This window comes from Anomaloglossus baeobatrachus, chromosome 7, assembly GCF_048569485.1.
Source record: "Anomaloglossus baeobatrachus isolate aAnoBae1 chromosome 7, aAnoBae1.hap1, whole genome shotgun sequence".
Lineage (NCBI taxonomy): Eukaryota > Metazoa > Chordata > Amphibia > Anura > Aromobatidae > Anomaloglossus > Anomaloglossus baeobatrachus.
The window spans coordinates 164,641,919-164,662,265 of record NC_134359.1 but is presented as its reverse complement, the minus strand read 5'-3'; the positions used below and the strand labels follow the sequence as shown (position 1 = coordinate 164,662,265).

Sequence of the window (20,347 nt, the reverse complement as noted above, 5' to 3'; positions counted from 1 at the left end):
TTACTTGCAGGTTTCCATCTGTCGGTCCAGGTATATCCAGTGTGTTGTCACCAGGTTTCTGAGTTCTTACTATCACATATTGGATAGAGCGGAGTTATGTAGCTGGCAGGGAAACCACCTGTAATCTTCTCTGTAATCTTATAACTTGTACTATTTTTCATTTTAGATGATAGTGATGGTGGAGCTAAGCAGAAAAAGCATTCTGGAAACCCCCATGTTGAGCTACGTAAGTGTGAAAATGTTTGAGCCTTACCCTTATAATCTTTTTTAGTTTTAACGTTGAGCATTTATTTTTTGAAATGCCGTTCTTGGGTGTACTAAACCGTGTAAAATGATAATCAATATACTAACACATTTTTGCAGCGTTTTATTAAGACCTGTATATATTTTCTAATGTACATTTATTAACTCCTTAATTAAGGAACTTGCTAGTTTTCATTTTTGAGTTTTAACTATTTTGCATCCTCTTTTTCCAACAGCCATAACTTTTTTTTTAAAATTTTCACTCCTTGTTGCCGTATAATGTCTTGTTACTGAGAGGACGAGCTGTAGTTTTTAATGACACCATTCACAGCGTAGTGTATTGAAAACTAGAAAATAAAAATTCCAGGCGTAGTGAAACGGTGGACAAAAACAAAACACACTTTTTATTTTTTTTATTTTTGCAGCATTTATTGTTCAGTAAAAATGACCCACCAGCATGATGCTCCTACCGTGTTTTTCCAAAAATAAAACACTGTCTTATATTTTTTTGCCCCCCAAAAAAGCACTAAGGCTTATTTTTGGAGGAGGTTTTATTCTTGGAGAAACCCGGTTAGGGGTAAGTTTACCCCCCCCCAAAAAAGCAGACCCCCCACTTCCCAGGAGACTCATACTCACCACACCAGGACTTCTGCATGTCTCCCAGGTCCTCCCTGTGATCTCCGGTCGGTGCTGCACGCCGTCCTACCCTGCTGCTAGCTGACATACTGACACACACAGCAGATCACACACACACACACACACACACACACACACACACAGCAGATCACACACACACAGCAGATCACACACACACACACACACACACACAGCAGATCACACACACACACACACACACACACACACACACACACACACACACACACACACACAGCAGATCACACACACACACACTTACACACACAGCAGATCGCAGGCACACACAGCTGATCACACACACACAGCCGATCACAGATACACACAGCCGAACGCAGACTTACACAGCCGATCGCAGACACACACGGCTGATCGCAGATACACACAGCCGATCGCAGAAAACACGGCCGATCGCAGACACACACATAGCCGATTGCAGATACACACAGCAGATCACACACACACACACACACAGCCGATTGCCGCGCACACATCACATCCAGCGCTTACGGCCGCAGGGCATGAAGCAAGTCACTTGTCCCGCCGCAGGTCCTATTCGTCACGTTGCACCGCATTGCCTCTCAGGATTCTGCTGGTGAGAAGAGATCGGTGTCGCTGGATGAGGTGAGTGTGTATGCGATCCGATGTGTGTGTGTGTGTGTGATTTGATGTTTGCGTGTGATCCGATGTTTGTGTGAGCGATCTGATTGTGTGCGATCCGATGTTTGTGTGTGAGATCTTGTGTGTGTGATCTGATTTTGTTTGTTTGTGTGTGTGTGTGTGAGCCGATGTGTGCGGGTGTGCGATAGCTACAGGTCCTGCCGCTTAGTGTCGGGTGAGTGTAATTGCCGGGTGCCGCTGTCTATAATGAAGTGTCTTGCAGTATCTGTAACCTTTTTAGCTGCACGGACACTTCATTATAGATCCGCGACTAGGGCTTATTTTCGGGGGAGGGCTTATATTTAAGCCTTGCTCCGAAAATGCTGAAAATCCCTGCTAGGGGTTATTTTTGGGGGAGGTCTTATTTTTGGAAAAACACAGTAATATAAACATATTACATAAGGTTGAAAAAAGACCTAGGTCCATCTAGCTCAACCTTCCTCCACCAGTTATATATTTTGTCACTAAATCATTTATAATCGACAATGTTGTGTGTACTGAGGAAATCATCCAGCCCTTTTTTTAAAACCTGTCATAGTATCTGCCATTACTACCTCTTGTGGTAGTGCATTCCACAGTCTGACTACTGTAACTGTAAAGAACCCTTGCCTATTTAGCTGCCGGAATCGTCTTATTCGCAGAACAGGAAATACTGTGGAGAAATTAGCACAAATAGGGTCTTATCTAATGCTCTACAGTAGGTAAGTGCAACTGAATACACTCACCTGTCAGGGTTGTGACCGTCACAACACCTGGATCAGCATAGGAGAGGTAATAGCAGCAGCCACAGAAATATTCAGCTTGGTATTTTTAGCCACGCTATCACCAAGATGCGATGTGGATTAAATATTCTCTTTATTCATGTACAGGTCAAGTCAACACATTTCTGAGGTCGCAGCGTCCTTCATCAGGACAACAAAGAAAATCAGCAATACAAAGGCAGCAAGAGAGCCCCTTTATTTTCTTTGATTCCCCTTTTTTGATATTTTTAATTTTTTGATATGTTATTTTATCAAGTGTTTTAAATTTTATCCATCAAGACCTTTGATTGTTAAACCTTTGATATCTTTATTAATGTATAATATTTCAGTTAATGTAGTCGTTGGGGATCCCGCTATTTTATTCAAAATCCGGCGGGCTCTTCTCTGACCGTTACAGACCGACAAAGGTGTATATATAGGGGCTCTCTTGCTGCCTTTGTATTGTTGATTTTCTCTGTTGTCATGATGGAGGGTGCGACCACAGAAACGTGTTGACTTGACCTGCACATAAATAAAGAGAATATTTAATCAACATCGGATCCTGGTGATAGCGCGGCTAAAAAAACCCGATTTCTTCCTTTATCTCCAAGCGGAATCGCCTTACTGTCTTTGTCAGAAATAAGTCATGTGCCAGTCCTTTATATTGACCACACATATATTTATATACTAGCTGTACTACCCGGCTTTGCCCGGGTTAATAACTATTGTTAAAGGGGTTATCCGGCTTCTTTGACTTTTTTTTTTTTTATTTCCCTATTGGGCTACATTGGGGCAGGTAAGTAGATAGAGACCACTTACCTGCCCTGCTGTCAGCCCCTCTCCCCCCGGCTCAGAGCGGTCATGTGACCGCTCCTGCCGTGATTTTGCTGCTTCCGGTCATTTCATGTCAACATGGGCAGGGCCATGTTGACATGCAAATCTGGAAACAGCATGTCGCCTCCCTGTTGGGCTGTACAGTGTGTGAGTCCCCGCCCCCTTCCCTGCACCCTCCAACACATTCCCCCGCACCTCTTTTACTCTCCAGTAACCTCCCCCTGCACTGCTGTGGGGTCCGTGACCTGGGGGCGGGGCCAGGCGGCAGCTGACGTGGTGTCAGCCCCAGCACCGGGCCCCCTGCTCAGGATCACACATTCAAATGTACCGGCATCACAGATCACAGATGCCGGTACATATGAAAGTGCTGATGAGAAGCAGCGCAGCGCTGCTTCTCATCACTGTCCCTCCCACTGTCTGTGCTCTCTTCAGCACAGCGGGGACGTCACTACGGCCAGATGGCCAGAGCACAGACAGCACGCGAACGTGCAGGAGCGGCGGGGACCGAGGACGGGTGAGTATGTTTTCCCTACATGTGTTCCCTATGGGAGGGTGGGGGTGGTGCAGAGCCATATGTGTGGGTGTGCAGAGCCATATGTGTGGGTGTGGTCATGTTTGCTGGATCTGAATGTAAACAAGAAGCTGCAGAGAATAAAGGGATAATTCAAGAGGAACAAAAGTTAGAAAACAAAAAATAACAATGTAGGTGTGATTTATATGACAATACAGCACAGATTAGCTTAACAAAAATTTTTGAGTTTATGTCGGACAACTCCTTTAACAAAATAGAATGTATTAACATTCCCGGGATAGAATGTATAAATAGAATGTATTAACGCCCGGGATAGTAACTGTCTCTCTGTTTCTCTCCCATTCTCTGTCTGTCTACCCCTCTGTATATATATCTCTGTCTCTCTCTCTATCTCTGTCTGTCTCTTTCCCTGTCTGTCTCTGACTGTCTCAGTCTCTTTCTCCGTCTGTCTCAATCTCTTTCCCTGTATGTCTATCTATCTCTGTCACTTTCCCTGTCTGTCTCTTTTCCTCTCTTTCCCTGTCTGTCTCTTTCCCTCTTTCCTTCTGTCTCTTTCCCTGTGTCTGTCTCTTTACCTGTCTGTCTGTCTCTTACCCTGTCTGTCTCTTTCCCTTTCTTTCCCTGTCTGTCTGTTTCCCTGTGTCTGTCTCTGTCTCTTTGTCTGTCTCTTTGTGTCTGTTTCTTACCCTGTCTGTGTCTGTCTCTTTCCCTGGCTGCATTGTGACACGCCAACATTCCATATAAGGGCGTGGCTGCTCATTCTTCTGAAGTTCTGCCTGCACTGTGGCTCCCAGCTCCATTCCCTTTAATGGAGGCAGGTTTTTTGGCGAAAAACTGTAAAGTGCGGGGTTAAAATTTCCCCTCAAAACATAGCCTATGACGCTCTCGGGGTCCAGACGTGTGAGTGTGCAAAATTTTGTGGCTGTAGCTGCGACGGTGCAGATGCCAATCCCGGACATACATACACACACACACACACACACACACATACACACACAAACATACACACACACATTCAGCTTTATATATTAGATATAAATGAGATCTCCTCTGAGACGTTTTTTCTCTAAGCTAAACAAATCCACATTTCCCAACCTCCGATCATATGGGAGGCCTGCCTTTCCTTTTAATAATCTAGCTGCCCCTTTGAATGGACTCTAATTTCTAAATATCCTTTTTAAAATGTGGAGACTAAAATTGGATCCCATTCAACGGCTGATTTCTCAGTATGGGAGAAACAGACTGGCCATATGAAGATATTGCTGGAGAGCTACATGCACTTATATGCAGTTTGGGTAATGAAATCCTGTTGATGGATTCCCTTTATATACCGTGTTTCCACAAAAAAAAAAACCTCTCCCAAAAATAAGATCTAGCTGGAGCTTTCTGCGAGGCCTAAATATAAGACATCCCCCGAAAATAAGACCTAGGCACTGTTTAATAATGAAGTGTCCATGCAGCTAAAGAAAAGTTAGAATACTGCAGGACACTTGCAGACAGTGGACACCTGCAAAAAAGAGAATACTGAAGAGAAAAGAGACTTAAGGACCTTAAGTCTCCGAGAAGTACTTAAAGACCTTAAGGACCCTGTGCACTGTGCAGTGGAGCTTCCAGGACCTGCAGGTGGAATGCTGGGCGGACCCTGCAGTGGAACGCATCAGAGACAAGACAGCAGAGAGTCCCCTGCTGGCAGGAAGCAAGTGGTATCTCCAGATGTGCTTGAGTGTGTGCAATTGTATATGCAATATGTGGTGAGTGTGTGTGTGCGATCTGATGTGTGTGCGATCTGATGTGTGTGCGATCTGATGTGTGTGCGCTCTGATGTGTGTGCGCTCTGATGTGTGTGCGCTCTGATGTGTGTGCGCTCTGATGTGTGTGCGCTCTGATGTGTGTGCGATCTGATGTGTGTGCGATCTGATGTGTGTGCGCTCTGATGTGTGTGCGATCTGATGTGTGTGCGATCTGATGTGTGTGCGATCTGATGTGTGTGCGATCTGATGTGTGTGCGATCTGATGTGTGTGCGATCTGATGTGTGTGCGATCTGATGTGTGTGTGTGTGTGCGATCTGATGTGTGTGCGCTCTGATGTGTGTGCGATCTGATGTGTGTGCGATCTGATGTGTGTGCGGTCTGATGTGTGTGCGGTCTGATGTGTGTGTGTGTGCGATCTGATGTGTGTGTGTGTGCGGTCTGATGTGTGTGTGCGGTCTAATGTGTGTGTGTGTGCGGTCTGATGTGTGTGTGTGCGCGGTCTGATGTTTGTGTGCGCGGTCTGATGTTTGTGTGCGCGGTCTGATGTTTGTGTGCGCGGTCTGATGTTTGTGTGCGCGGTCTGATGTTTGTGTGCGCGGTCTGATGTGTGTGTGCGCGGTCTGATGTGTGTGTGCGCGCGGTCTGATGTGTGTGTGCGCGGTCTGATGTGTGTGTGCGCGGTCTGATGTGTGTGTGTGCGCGGTCTGATGTGTGTGTGTCCGCGGTCTGATGTGTGTGCGCGCGGTCTGATGTGTGTGCGCGCGGTCTGATGTGTGTGCGCGCGGTCTGATGTGTGTGCGCGCGGTCTGATGTGTGTGCGCGCGGTCTGATGTGTGTGCGCGCGGTCTGATGTGTGTGCGCGCGGTCTGATGTGTGTGCGCGCGGTCTGATGTGTGTGCGCGCGGTCTGATGTGTGTGCGCGCGGTCTGATGTGTGTGCGCGCGGTCTGATGTGTGTGCGCGCGGTCTGATGTGTGTGCGCGCGGTCTGATGTGTGTGCGCGCGCGGTCTGATGTGTGTGCGCGCGCGGTCTGATGTGTGTGCGCGCGCGGTCTGATGTGTGTGCGCGCGCGGTCTGGTGTGTGCGCGCGGTCTGATGTGTGTGTGCGTGTGGGCTGATGTGTGTGTGTGTGTGCGTGTGGGCTGATGTGTGTGTTTGTGCGCGGTCTGATGTGTGTGTATGTGTGTGTGTGTGTGGTCTGATGTGTGTATGTGCGGTCTGATGTGTGTGTGCGCGCGGTCTGATGTGTGTGTGCGCGCGGTCTGATGTGTGTGTGCGTGTGGGCTGATGTGTGTGTGTGCGCGGTCTGATGTGTGTGTGTGTGTGCGCGGTCTGGTGTGTGTGTGTGTGTGGTCTGATGTGTGTATGTGCGGTCTGATGTGTGTATGTGCGGTTTGATGTGTGTGTGCGCGCGCGGTCTGATGTGTGTGTGCGTGTGGGCTGATGTGTGTGTGTGTGCGCGGTCTGATGTGTGTGTGTGTGTGCGCGGTCTGGTGTGTGTGTGTGTGGTCTGATGTGTGTATGTGCGGTCTGATGTGTATGTGCGCGGTGTGGTGTGTGTGTGCGGTCTGATGTGTGTGTATGTGTGTGTGTGTGCGTGTGGTGTGTGTGTGTGTGTATGTGCGGTCTGATGTGTGTATGTGCGGTCTGATGTGTGTATGTGCGGTTTGATGTGTGTATGTGCGGTTTGATGTGTGTATGTGCGGTTTGATGTGTGTATGTGCGGTCTGATGTGTGTGCGGTTTGATGTGTGTATGTGCGGTTTGATGTGTGTATGTGCGGTTTGATGTGTGTATGTGCGGTTTGATGTGTGTATGTGCGGTCTGATGTGTGTGTGCGGTCTGATGTGTGTGTGCGGTCTGATGTGTGTGTGCGGTCTGATGTGTGTGTGCGGTCTGATGTGTGTGTGCGGTCTGATGTGTGTGTGCGGTCTGATGTGCGTGTGCGGTCTGATGTGCGTGTGCGGTCTGATGTGCGTGTGCGGTCTGATGTGCGTGTGCGGTCTGATGTGCGTGTGCGGTCTGATGTGCGTGTGCGGTCTGATGTGCGTGTGCGGTCTGATGTGCGTGTGCGGTCTGATGTGCGTGTGCGTGCATGTGGTGTGTGTGTGTGTGTGTGGTCTGATGTGTGTATGTGCGGTCTGATGTGTGTGTGCGCGCGGTCTGATGTGTGTGTGCGTGCGGTCTGATGTGTGTGTGCGTGTGGGCTGATGTGTGTGTGTGTGCGCGGTCTGATGTGTGTGTGTGTGTGTGTGTGTGTGCGGTCTGGTGTGTATGTGTGTGTGTGTGGTCTGATGTGTGTGTGTGCGGTCTGATGTGTGTATGTGCGGTCTGATGTGTATGTGCGCGGTGTGTGTGTGTGTGCGGTCTGATGTGTGTGTATGTGTGTGTGTGTGTGTGCGTGTGGTGTGTGTGTGTGTGTGTATGTGCGGTCTGATGTGTGTGTGCGGTTTGATGTGTGTATGTGCGGTCTGATGTGTGTGTGCGGTCTGATGTGTGTGTGCGGTCTGATGTGTGTGTGCGGTCTGATGTGTGTGTGCGGTCTGATGTGTGTGTGCGGTCTGATGTGTGTGTGCGGTCTGATGTGTGTGTGCGGTCTGATGTGTGTGTGCGGTCTGATGTGTGTGTGCGGTCTGATGTGTGTGTGCGGTCTGATGTGCGTGTGCGGTCTGATGTGCGTGTGCGGTCTGATGTGCGTGTGCGGTCTGATGTGCGTGTGCGGTCTGATGTGCGTGTGCGGTCTGATGTGCGTGTGCGGTCTGATGTGCGTGTGCGGTCTGATGTGCGTGTGCGGTCTGATGTGCGTGTGCGGTCTGATGTGCGTGTGCGGTCTGATGAGCGTGTGCGTGCGTGTGGTGTGTGTGTGTGTGTGTGTGTGTATGTGCGGTCTGATGTGTGTGTGCGCGCGGTCTGATGTGTGTGTGCGCGCGGTCTGATGTGTGTGTGCGTGTGGGCTGATGTGTGTGTGTGTGGGCTGATGTGTGTGTGTGTGCGCGGTCTGATGTGTGTGTGTGTGTGTGTGTGTGCGGTCTGGTGTGTATGTGTGTGTGTGTGGTCTGATGTGTGTGTGTGCGGTCTGATGTGTGTATGTGCGGTCTGATGTGTATGTGCGCGGTGTGGTGTGTGTGTGTGCGGTCTGATGTGTGTGTGTGTGTGCGTGTGGTGTGTGTGTGTGTGTGTATGTGCGGTCTGATGTGTGTGTGCGGTTTGATGTGTGTATGTGCGGTTTGATGTGTGTATGTGCGGTCTGATGTGTGTGTGCGGTCTGATGTGTGTGTGCGGTCTGATGTGTGTGTGCGCGGTCTGATGTGTGTGCGCGCGGTCTGATGTGTGTGCGCGCGGTCTGATGTGTGTGCGCGCGGTCTGATGTGTGTGCGCGCACGGTCTGATGTGTGTGCGCGCGCGGTCTGATGTGTGTGCGCGCGCGGTCTGATGTGTGTGCGCGCGCGGTCTGATGTGTGTGCGCGCGCGGTCTGATGTGTGTGCGCGCGCGGTCTGATGTGTGTGCGCGCGCGGTCTGATGTGTGTGCGCGCGCGGTCTGATGTGTGTGCGCGCGCGGTCTGATGTGTGTGCGCGCGCGGTCTGATGTGTGTGCGCGCGCGGGCTGATGTGTGTGCGCGCGCGGGCTGATGTGTGTGCGCGCGCGGTCTGATGTGTGTGCGCGCGCGGGCTGATGTGTGTGCGCGCGCGGGCTGATGTGTGTGCGCGCGCGGGCTGATGTGTGTGCGCGCGCGGGCTGATGTGTGTGCGCGCGCGGGCTGATGTGTGTGTGTGTGCGCGGTCTGATGTGTGTGTGTGCGGTCTGATGTGTGTATGTGCGGTCTGATGTGTGTATGTGCGGTCTGATGTGTGTATGTGCGGTCTGATGTGTGTATGTGCGCGGTGTGGTGTGTGTGTGCGGTCTGATGTGTGTGTATGTGTGTGTGCGTGTGGTGTGTGTGTGTGTGTATGTGCGGTCTGATGTGTGTATGTGCGGTCTGATGTGTGTATGTGCGGTTTGATGTGTGTATGTGCGGTCTGATGTGTGTATGTGCGGTCTGATGTGTGTATGTGCGGTCTGATGTGTGTGTGCGGTCTGATGTGTGTATGTGCGGTCTGATGTGTGTGTGCGGTCTGATGTGTGTGTGCGGTCTGATGTGTGTGTGCGGTCTGATGTGTGTGTGCGGTCTGATGTGCGTGTGCGGTCTGATGTGCGTGTGTGTGTGCGGTGTGAGGTAGCGTGGTCGGCTGCGCAGCAGAAGACACGGGATCCAGGCATTAAGGTTCACAGCACACGGTTTAATGTCCAAACAAAAGTCCACAACAATATAAATGTGCCTCTCCAGCAGAGAACTCAGGGAGTTCTGTTCACTCCCTCACACCCGGCACACCTGCCCTTGTTCCTGTTTCCATTTAACCCTTCCTTCAGCCTGTAGGGAAACAGCATTAACCCTAGAGTGGATTTACTTTCTATCATGGAGTGAGCACAACCGGGGCGAGACATACCGGCCGTCATAGATAACCCCGGTCACAGTCTCACAGCGGCCTGATATGTGTGTGTGTGTGCGGTCTGATGTGTGTGTGTGTGTGTGTGCGGTCTGATGTGTGTGTGTGTGTGTGTGTGTGTGTGTGCGGTCTGATGTGTGTGTGTGTGTGTGTGCGGTCTGATGTGTGTGTGCGGTCTGATGTGTGTGTGCGGTCTGATGTGTGTGTGTGCGGTCTGATGTGTGTGTGTGCGGTCTGATGTGTGTGTGTGCGGTCTGATGTGTGTGTTTGTGTGCGGTCTGATGTGTGTGTGTGTGTGTGTGTGTGTGCGGTTTGATGTGTGTGTGTGCACGGTCTGATGTGTGTGTGCGCGCGGTCTGATGTGTGTGTGTGTTGGCCAGAAGCAGGGGAGGACGGCGTGCAGCATACCTGCTGGGAGATGATTGATATAAAATGAATTCCGTTTTGCCTACTGCTGCATTGTGCGGTAGAACTCTGCTCCTATAGAGCAGCGTTAATTACAGCAGCACTCATGTTATATGTTGTCTGATCTGTATTGGATTTTCCCTATGTTGCCTACAATTTTGCAATTTTAAGGGAGGCCAATGTGACAATTCTCGAGTCATGCTGTGGCATTTTCTGTCACTCGGAAGATTTAAAAAAGGCTGCTAAGTATACGAAATTGATGTGCAGATAAGAGACACTTCTTCAGGTAGTGTTCATGCAGTTAGGACATATTGTCAATTATTTATAATGTGCAAACATATTCTGCAGTGCTGGAGGCTTGTGACCAATTATATACCATACAACAAGAAAAGCGGGTAAGCATCTTTTAGCTTTAAAGCATTTTCAGCCGGCAAGGATCGCCAACCTTCATTAATTACTACAGTGACAGGTTCTGGGAACCTGTATGTGACACCACCGAAAGTTGTTTTCTCCTTAAGAAAACAAGTGCCAGTGTACTGGGTACATGGGTAAGGATCTACTGACTATCTGCTGCCTTCCCCTTTGTAGATTGTTGTTACATGATAGTTCAGACTGTTTAATGTGTGTTTTAGGCCAGGGTCGGTCACAGACTGCTGAGGGCCTCAGTACCGGGAATTTGTAGGGGCCCTTCCACACCGCAATAAAGTTTAATAAAGTCTGTGTGACACAATTTTCAAGCATGCAGTACTTTACTCTATGTTATAGACTAGGCTAGTGCATGTGTATTAGCGGGCCGCTGTCACACACCTCTGCTATGCACAGAACCTGTCCAGTATGCATGACTGGTACGCTTCTCTGATGACAACTATTGCTGCAAACATGTTAAAAGGGTTCTCTGATACATAAAATGCCCTACAGATCTGGTTTGAAGCCCTAACCATTTTTGCAATTTGCTTTATTATAAAATTCCCTACCATTCTCTCTAAAAAGCTGATCCCTTTGTTTTTTTTTCTTTACTTCCTGGGATGTTTCGTTTGAGGGGATGAGGGGAGTCTTAATAGGATGACATCAATAGAATGAATGGCCCTGCAGTCACTTCCCAGTATTTTCTCTCACCACCCATGAAACTGGACGTTATCAGGAGACTGCACTACTGTCACGTACCACAGCTTCTGTCATCAACATCCCCTAATGATGTCCAGAATCAATGGAAGTGCTAGAAGTAGAGCGAATTGATCACAGTGACGTAGCTCCTGTTACTCTCGCCACACAGCTTCTTTAATGGAAACAAGGTGGCATCAGGGGGAAATAGAAACAACCAATTCACAAAAAAAGGATCAGAGATACATTGTAAAATCAATAATCTTTATTTAAATACATAAAAAGAAGAAAAATAAGGTGCAGTAACAGAGAAGGTACACAATGTGGCATACCAAAACAGCAGATATATGTGAGGGCCAACTACTAATTAAAAAGCCAATGGTAAACGTCCAATCACAGGTTCTATAGTACACACAGTGTGATTATACTTAATAAAGGATCCCTGTGATATAAATAGAGAGGCTATAGCATAAAAATAAATGACGCCCCCCTGACGAAGGCTGTTGCTGAAACGTGCATTGGATGGGACTTTGTGCCATTCTAGCAGTGTATAATTGCCGTTTATATAATTTATTTTTATGCTATAGCCTCTCTATTTATATCACAGAGATCCTTTATTAAGTGTAATCACACTGTGTGTAATATAGAACCTGTGATTGGACCTGTACCATTGGCTTTTTAATTAGTAGTTGGCACTTGCATACATCTGCTGTTTTGGTATGCCACCTTGTGTACTTTCTCTGTTACTGCACTCCATTTTTCTTCTTTGTATGTATTTAAATAAAGATTATTGATTTTACAATGTATCTCTGATCTTTTTTTTGTGAATTGGTTGTTTATGTTCTACTTTGGATCAGTATATCCATATACTTATATGAATAGTGGTATATTTCCTTATGCTGAGGGACCACGTTATGGCTGTTCACCCCTTTATTCTCTAACCAAGGCTGAGTTTTGGTGTTTTTTAGGGGGCAATAGAAGCAGAGTGAGTAACATCAGCAATGCAGCTGATGTCACTGCCTAAAAATGGATAGTCATCGGGAGGGGGGTTTGCTGTTGTCACTCACCCTGCTTTTATCACTCACCCTGCTTCTATCACCGCCCCAGATGACGTTTCGTTTCAGTGAAATAAGCTGTGTGGCTCATGTCTCCCTGTTTCTATTACTGCAAATGATTCCGTGTGTCATCAGAGGACGATGGTTACATCGTCTTTTTTTTAAAAAGAAAACAAAAAAGCCGTATGCAGTCACACTCTTATTTTGATACCTCTTTCTGAGAACCTTTTGCGTAGGTCTCTTGCTTGATTATGGAAGACAATATTAGATGAACAATTTCTCCGCAATCTGAGATATTGTCCTCTTGGAATCTAAGCAAAAACCCTTGATATTAATAAAACCAAGCTTGGTCATTATCAAGATAAAACACTTCTGTAAATTGCTGTATATTTACTGTCTTCCTTATGATCTACTTGGCAAATTTGAATGAACAAAGAATCCAAATCAAATCAATATTTTGTGTGAGCAATCTGCCTTTAAAACAGCATCAAAGCATCAATTATTCTTTGTGAACACGCACACAATTTTTGAAGGAAGTAAACGGGAAGGTTCTTCCAAACATTTGGAGAACTAACATCAGATCTTCTGTGGATGTAAACTTGCACAAATCTTTGTCTCCTCATGTTTCCAGACAGGCTAAATAATGTTGAGATCAGGCCTTCAGCACAACGCATGCGGTTTTGATGCAATTTTTTTTTCCCAGGAGATGCAGATTTGGTACAGGAATATGGTGTAAAATCTGCATCTCTTGGCAAAAAAACACGTGGTTTTCTGCTAGGAGATGCAGTTGTGTGAACTCAGTGACCTCACCAGAGATGAGGTCACAGAGTTTAACGAAGTCACCTGAGGTCAGGTTACCTTCGGTCACAGGTGGAGTACCGTGGAAACTTCCAACTCTCTAAACTCAAATAACGTCACCGTTCATAACTGCAGCTCAGTTATTCTCTGACTGAAGCCCACAGCCTGCGGACATGTTCTCTGCCCACGCACTGTAATATAATGTAGCAGAGCTGGAATCGTTGTGGGACTTTGTGTGAATTACATCAGAACTGGGTGTTTTGGGGATTAATTAAAGAGGGGAAAGAGGGTGTTTGTTTTGTATTTTATTTCAAATAAAGGATTTTTTTCTGTGTTTTGTGTTTTATTTCTTTTCACTTACAGATTAGTGATGGGGGGTCTCAGACTCCTCCCATTGCTAATCTAGGTCTCAGTGGCAGCTAGAAGCATTCACTAACCCTTTACTACACTGATTGCCACTGCACTAGGGAATTCAGGATGAGTTTGGTAAAGTTCTGAGATTGTCGCATCTAGTGGAAGCAACAATCCTGGGTCACTGCAGGCTGCTATTTTGTAGGCTGGGTGACCCAATAACCATAGGTCTCCCCAACCTGAGAATACCAGCTGTCGGTTTTATCATGGCTGGGTATGAGAATTCGGGGGGGAGGTATGAGAGGCAAATGCCAATTTTTAAAAATTATTCAAATAATTTAAGAAAAAGCAAAAAAAACTCATGAAGTCCCTTTTATTGTGATACACTGCCAAGCTAAGCCTGTAGCTGTATGTTTTATCTGTGCTGAGTATCATAATATAGGGGGACCCTACGCCATTTTTTTAATTTATTTTTTACACCACTATTGGCACACTGTGTGCTATTCCAAGCAGTCAGGCATGCTGTCACAAAGGGTGGGGCCACAGCCTGACTGCAACCAATCAGATGCCAGGACTTCTGGTGAGTGGTGGAAGCACTGAATATGCATGAGGGTAATGAGCAGCCCCAGAAGTAGTGTTACAGCTGGTCGAGTGACTTACAAGTATAATATGCTTGCTCTAATCCCCCTATCCCTTTTACCACCATTTTAAAGCTCCAAATGCTGTTCCACATTAGACTTATTTCCGGGCTGGACTTGGGTGTTTTTTTTTGTTTTTTTTTAAAACCCGGTTGAACCTGCAAATCCCAAGTATCTGCGGGTGCGCCCATCACTATTCCTAACCAAATCGCCAGCTCCATTTACTGAAGTACAGCCCTAAATTTGCATGGAACCTCCTCCATGTTTCACTGTTGGCTGCAGTATCTCATTACCACTCTCCAGACCTCATCAGGCCAGGCCTTTCTGAACAGTAGATCGGTGCAGCGGTGTCCCACTAGTTGCTGCTAATTGTGAGCTGATGGCACTGCTGAACGTCTCTTAATTTTCAAGAAAAGTAAATATGCTTTGTATATCATCTTCTGCACTAAGTTTCCTTGGTGAACAACTGAGTCTGTGGTTCTCGATATTTCCCATTTCTTGGTGTCCTTATTTCTGGGAAATACAGCATTGAAGAGTGTGTCCAGCTTTACGGGTGCAGTCTTCGTTATTTGGTAAAATATTCAAATCACATCAAAACCATTGTTAAAATAGTGGAAATATCCTTAATCTTTGAAGAATTCCTCCAATATTTTAGCAATGGCTTAATGTGATTTAAATATTCTACTGAATAAAGAAGACTGCACCCGTGAAGCTGGACGCTATCCTCATTCTTTCATACCACACATCTGGCAGATACGTTCCCTTGCTCTGGACTGCAGCATCAGAAATGTTGCGGTAAGCTGGACTTTCTATTGTTTTGATATATTTATCCATATAATAACATTAGGAAGGCATCTGATTCACCCACGTTTTTTTTTCTGCAGCAGGAAAATGAACCAAAACATACAAAAATGATGCTGTCTTCAAGTGAAAGAATGGTCACACCAAATGTTGATTTGATTTTAGATTTCTCTTTTTTTGTTCATTCTCTTTCTGTCTATCTCTTTTTTTTTTTTTATTAACAAAATGCATACTTTTTAGTAACTACAAAAAATGTTGTGTATCCTATAGTCTAAGGGCAGTTTCTTATAATTGAGGAGAAATTGACACTGTATTCTTCCTGATCACCACAATCAGTTTACAGCGGCAAAGTTCACGCTCTTCTGATTGGTGCAGTGCACAAGTGAAAGTCTCCAGGACCTCAGCATCAACTCCTCATTAGTTGAAGGACCATTCAGGTCATAACATCATTCATATGCCTGGAAGGAACTTCAAAATGTGGTAGTGTGCATACACTGTGGAGCAGAGGTGTGTGCGTGCATGTAGCAGTGCTGTGTATAATTAATACTCATGCCATAGATAATCACTAATGAGAGCTAATACTTCCCTGCACTCTTCTACCTAATGTATTAAAATAGGTGATATTGAACCCTCCACTTCTTTACACAGACAGGGAAGATTTAATTATGAAATATTCTTTTACTATTTTTTTGCCATGTCAACCTGGGGTGCACTTTATAAGTAAAGGCCCCGTTAAACGCAACGACATCGCTAACGAGATATCGCTGGGGTCACGGAATTCGTGACGCACATCCGGCCAAGTTAGCGACGTCGTTGCATGTGACATGAGCTACCGCTAACGATCCCAAATACCAAATCATTGATTGTTGACACGTCGTTCATTTTCAAAATATCGTTGATCGTTTGGGACGCAGGTTGTTCGTCGTTCCTGAGGCAGCACACATCGCTACGTGTGACACCCCGGGAACGACAGACTACAACGTTCCTGCGTCCTCCGGCAACGAGGTCGGAGTGACGTTCATGCGGCTGCTCACCGCCCCTCCGCTTCTATTGGTGGCCTGCTGTGTGACGTCGCTGTGACGCCGCACAAATTGCCCCTTTAAAAAAGAGGTTGTTTGCCGGCCACAGCGCCGTCGTTAGGAAGGTAAGTTTATGTGACACGTACCGGCGATATTGTTCGCCACGGGCAGCAATTTGCCCTTGATGCACAAACGACGGGGCGGGTGCTATCGCTAGCGTGTAAAGCAGCCTTAAGTTGCATTTTTGTTTCATTAATGCTTTGGTCCATTGTCTATCATTTCTTCTTGTACAGAGTTTTCAGACGCCAATGCAAAGTTTTACTGCCGAATTTATTATGCTGAAGAGTTTCACAGAATGCGCAAAGTAATTTTAGGAAGTAGTGAAGAAGATTTCATCCGCTCCCTAGCTCATTGTGTGCCATGGCAAGCTCGAGGAGGAAAGTCTGGTGCCGCGTTTTATGCAACTGAAGGTAAAGACTTTAATAAATGAATGGTTCTGCTGTATGATACAGGTTGTGAATATCATGGAACTCCTTGTTTCCATCATATAACGTTTAATGACTGCCATATCAATACATCAGATTATCAGTAATAAGTACATCACGCTCCAGTTGTATGGAGCAGGCGCAGGCAGCCGGCATCTGCCTCTTAACAGCAGCAGTCACTGCTGTGTAAACCCTTAAATGCCATTGTGCACCTTAAATGCCGCTAAAGGATTGACAATCAGCTGCTCAAAACACCCTATCCTCGTCGGCATGATTATGGGGTTTCCAATTTGTTGCCTTGGCAGCCAGTAGCCAGCCTTAGGATGGGCTTTATTGGAGACCATGATATTTCTGTATACTGCAATACTTTCATTTCAGCATATAGAGCAAGCAATCACACTGTTATAGCTTAAAATCCCCTATGGGGCCAAAAAAAATATAAACCATGAAAAAAAATAACTTTACATTAGTTTTTTAAAACTACTTAAAAATTAAAAAAAAAACCCTTTCTCTATCGCTTTCATTGGGTGACACAGGACCATGGGTGTATGCTGCTGTGACTAGGAGGCTGACACTAAGTGAACATAAAAAGAGTTAGCTCCTCCCTGGCAGTGTACACCCCGAGCCGGAGGCGGAACTATGCCAGTTTTTTGCTTAGTGTCGTAGGAGGCTGATGTGGGCCCATATCTCTGTGGGCCAACCTCAGCCTAGGTTATTCCTTTTTTCCGTTTTTTTTTCATCCTATACGGCGCCGCTCAGCATTCTCCTCTTTTTTACGTTTTTTTATCTCTTCTGAAGGGTTAAAGGCCCTGCATCAGAGAGTATCCTCGCCTGCTTTTTCCCTACAGGGTATCGTTCCCAGGGTTCCTTGAGGCTCGAGACGCCAGCCCCTATCCCCCTCCGGCCCCATGGTACCACTCCAGGGGCTGCTTGGGGTCCCACACGTTTATTGTTTATGGGCTCACTCCCCGTCGACCCCTATGGTACCGTCCCAAGGGGTGTTTTGGGTGGAGACGGCGAGGAAGCATCGCAAGCGCAGGAGCGCTCACAGCACCAGGCCTCCCCCAGCGTTCTCCCCTGTTTCACTGGGCCCAGGCAAAGGATCACACACTGCAGCGCAGGAGCACTCTACAGTCTACTCCACAGCCCCCCAGCAGCCCTCCCCTGGCACTTGCCAGCAGCAGCCTGCACTCACCGGGAGCCGCAGCAGCCAGGATGGGACTCGTAGATCTGGACACCGCGCAGGGACACGGGTAAGATCTGCTCCCCGCGCAGCGCTGCGCTCCCGGTGGCCGCCGCTCACTAATTTAGTCCCCGACTTCGGGCCTACCTTGGGCCAGAACGCTCCACCCCCCGTTTGCGCGCGCGCGCGTCTTTCCTGGCCCGCCCCCCCGCCTTTTCTGCCCAGCGACAGCGAGAGCTCACCCCTAGCACGCCCCCTCAGTAAAAAAAAAAAAAAAGAGGCAAAAGCCCGCGTTTTCTTGCAAACGGCCCACCTCAGCTCAGGCAGGCCACTGAGCAGCAGCATCTATTTTCCGGTTGCTGCCCCCAGCTACTCTGAGCCTCCTGCTGACCCGGGGAGGACACAGGCCTGGGTGAGTGCTGTTTCTGATTAGGACCAGCAACTTTTCTTACACTTTTTTCTCCTCACTTTTTCCTTGCTATCTCCTGTCTCCTCCCTAGTGTCTCTAGTAGGAGCCTCCTGAGCAGCCGTGCCTAACTCTAAGCCTTCTCGATCCAAACAGGTCCCCTTCATAATGCATTTTGCGTGCTCGTCCTGCAACGAAAAATTCTCCCAAGGCCAGGCTACCCCCCTCTGCGCAGCTTGCGTCCCTGACCCACAGCCCACGCAGATTGTCCCAGACGCCGCCGGCACCCCCATCCCACTCGCTACTGCAGCAGTACAGGATGCACCGAGCCCCAATGCACTCCCTCCCCCGGAGTGGCTGACTTCTCTCTCCCAGTCGGTGGATTCCCTGTCAAGGGTGTCTCTGACCATCGCGCAGGCTTTGCAGTCGCTCCCTACGCTCAGCCAGGCCCCGCAGGTCCAGCCATCGCAGGATGACAGTCGGTCTGACCCAGACCCGACTACTGGAGTGAGGAAGCGGACCCGCACGGTCTCGTCTTCCAATTCCTCCCAGAGGTCCCTCTCCCCTCCAAGGCCCGAGTGCCACTCGTCTCCGAGACCGTCTGATGATTCATGGGAAGAGTCGGATGCATCCTCCCTTCTGGACTCGGATCAGGCAGCCGATGTCAGGCGTATGGTGGACAGCCTGGTCGATGCGGTGAATACGACGCTGAAGCTACAGCCGGACTCTGCAACCGTCCAGAGCTCACAGGTATCTTTCAAACGACTTAAACGTGTTCACAGGTATTTCTGCGATCATCCGGAGTTCGCTGAGATCTTACGCAAACACAGACAGCAACCGGACAGGACGTGCAACAACGGTAAGTCGATTGATTTACACTATCCCTTCCCCGAGGATCTCAGGAAGGAATGGGCGTGCTCACCGGTGGTCGACCTTCCGGTCTCCCGCCTGGCCTCGCATACAGTTCTATCTCTGCCGCAGGGAACATCGCTCCGTGATGCCACGGACCGGAACATCGAGATCATTCGCCCGCTCTGCTTTTGAGGCGGCAGGCGCGGCCCTGTCTCCGGCCTTCGCCGCCGTCTGGGTAGCTAAGGCCATGGTGACCTGGGCCAACACCCTCCGTAGAGGGCTTCGCTCGCAATCTGGCGATCCCGAGCTCGTCAACATGGCGGCACAGATTGCCCTGGCGGGTGAGTACATCATTAACGCATCTCTGTCTACAGCCAATTGCGCAGCACAAGCGGCCAGCAACACGGTGGCAATCCGCCGGGCGGTCTGTCTCAGAGCCTGGAATGCAGACGCGGCTTCAAAGAAATCCCTTACCACCCTCCCATTTGCAGGAGGCTGACTGTTTGGGGACAGGCTCGATCAGATTATCGCCGAGGCTACGGGAGGAAAGAGCACCTCCCTTCCCCAACTGAGACCAAGGCGTATCCCGCGCCGCCAGCCGACCTCAGGTTTTCGCCCTTTTCGCAGCTTCAGTTCCCCGACACAGCCTAGGAGGAACAGATCCCCGCAGAGAAGCAGGAAGAACCCGTCTTTCAAAACAAATCCCTCCTGGCGTTCCAGACCACGCCAGCCTGCCAAACCAGCATCTAGATCTCAGCGATACTCCTCCAAATGACTCGTGGTCTTCACGCGTCAGCGCAGACCAGGTGGGGGGGGCGCATTTCTCTTTTCCAACGCGTCTGGTTCCCCTTGATCACAGACGCTTGGGTCAGAGAAATCCTAGTCTCGGATTACAAGATAGAATTTACGTCAATTCTTCCAAGTTGCTTTTTCCTTTCCCATCCTCCTGAGTCGGACGCGCGAGCTCGTCCCTTTTTTCACGCCATCGAATCTCTGCACCGCTCAGGGGTCGTGATTCCGGTTCCAGATTCGGAACGGTTCAGGGGAGTCTACGCCAACCTCTTCGTTGTCCCCAAGAAGGATGGCACTGTGCGCCCTGTTCTCGACCTCAAGATCCTCAACAGGTACGTCAGAACCCGAAGATTTCGCATGGAGTCCCTCCAATCGGTGATTGCCTCCATGGAGGTCGGCGAATTCCTCGCCTCTCTGGACATACAGGACGCATATCTGCATATCCCGATTGCACACCAACACCAAAAATTCTTACGCTTTGCCATAGCACACGATCATTATCAGTTCACTGCCCTACCGTTTGGTCTTGTGTCTGCGCCTCGAGTGTTCACGAAAGTCATG

The 20,347-nt window shown here is 48.4% G+C and overlaps 1 protein-coding gene across 2 annotated transcripts in view; it reads left to right on the top strand.

Moving 5' to 3' along the window:
• PIKFYVE (phosphoinositide kinase, FYVE-type zinc finger containing) overlaps positions 1 to 20,347 on the top strand; it is a 460,760-nt gene that overhangs the window by 371,511 nt on the left and 68,902 nt on the right. For both annotated transcript variants that reach the window (XM_075317792.1, XM_075317791.1), the window contains 2 exons: positions 167 to 226; positions 16,362 to 16,538. In XM_075317792.1, the coding sequence (XP_075173907.1) occupies positions 167 to 226; positions 16,362 to 16,538 (237 nt within the window). The remainder of the gene's footprint in view (positions 1 to 166; positions 227 to 16,361; positions 16,539 to 20,347) is intronic.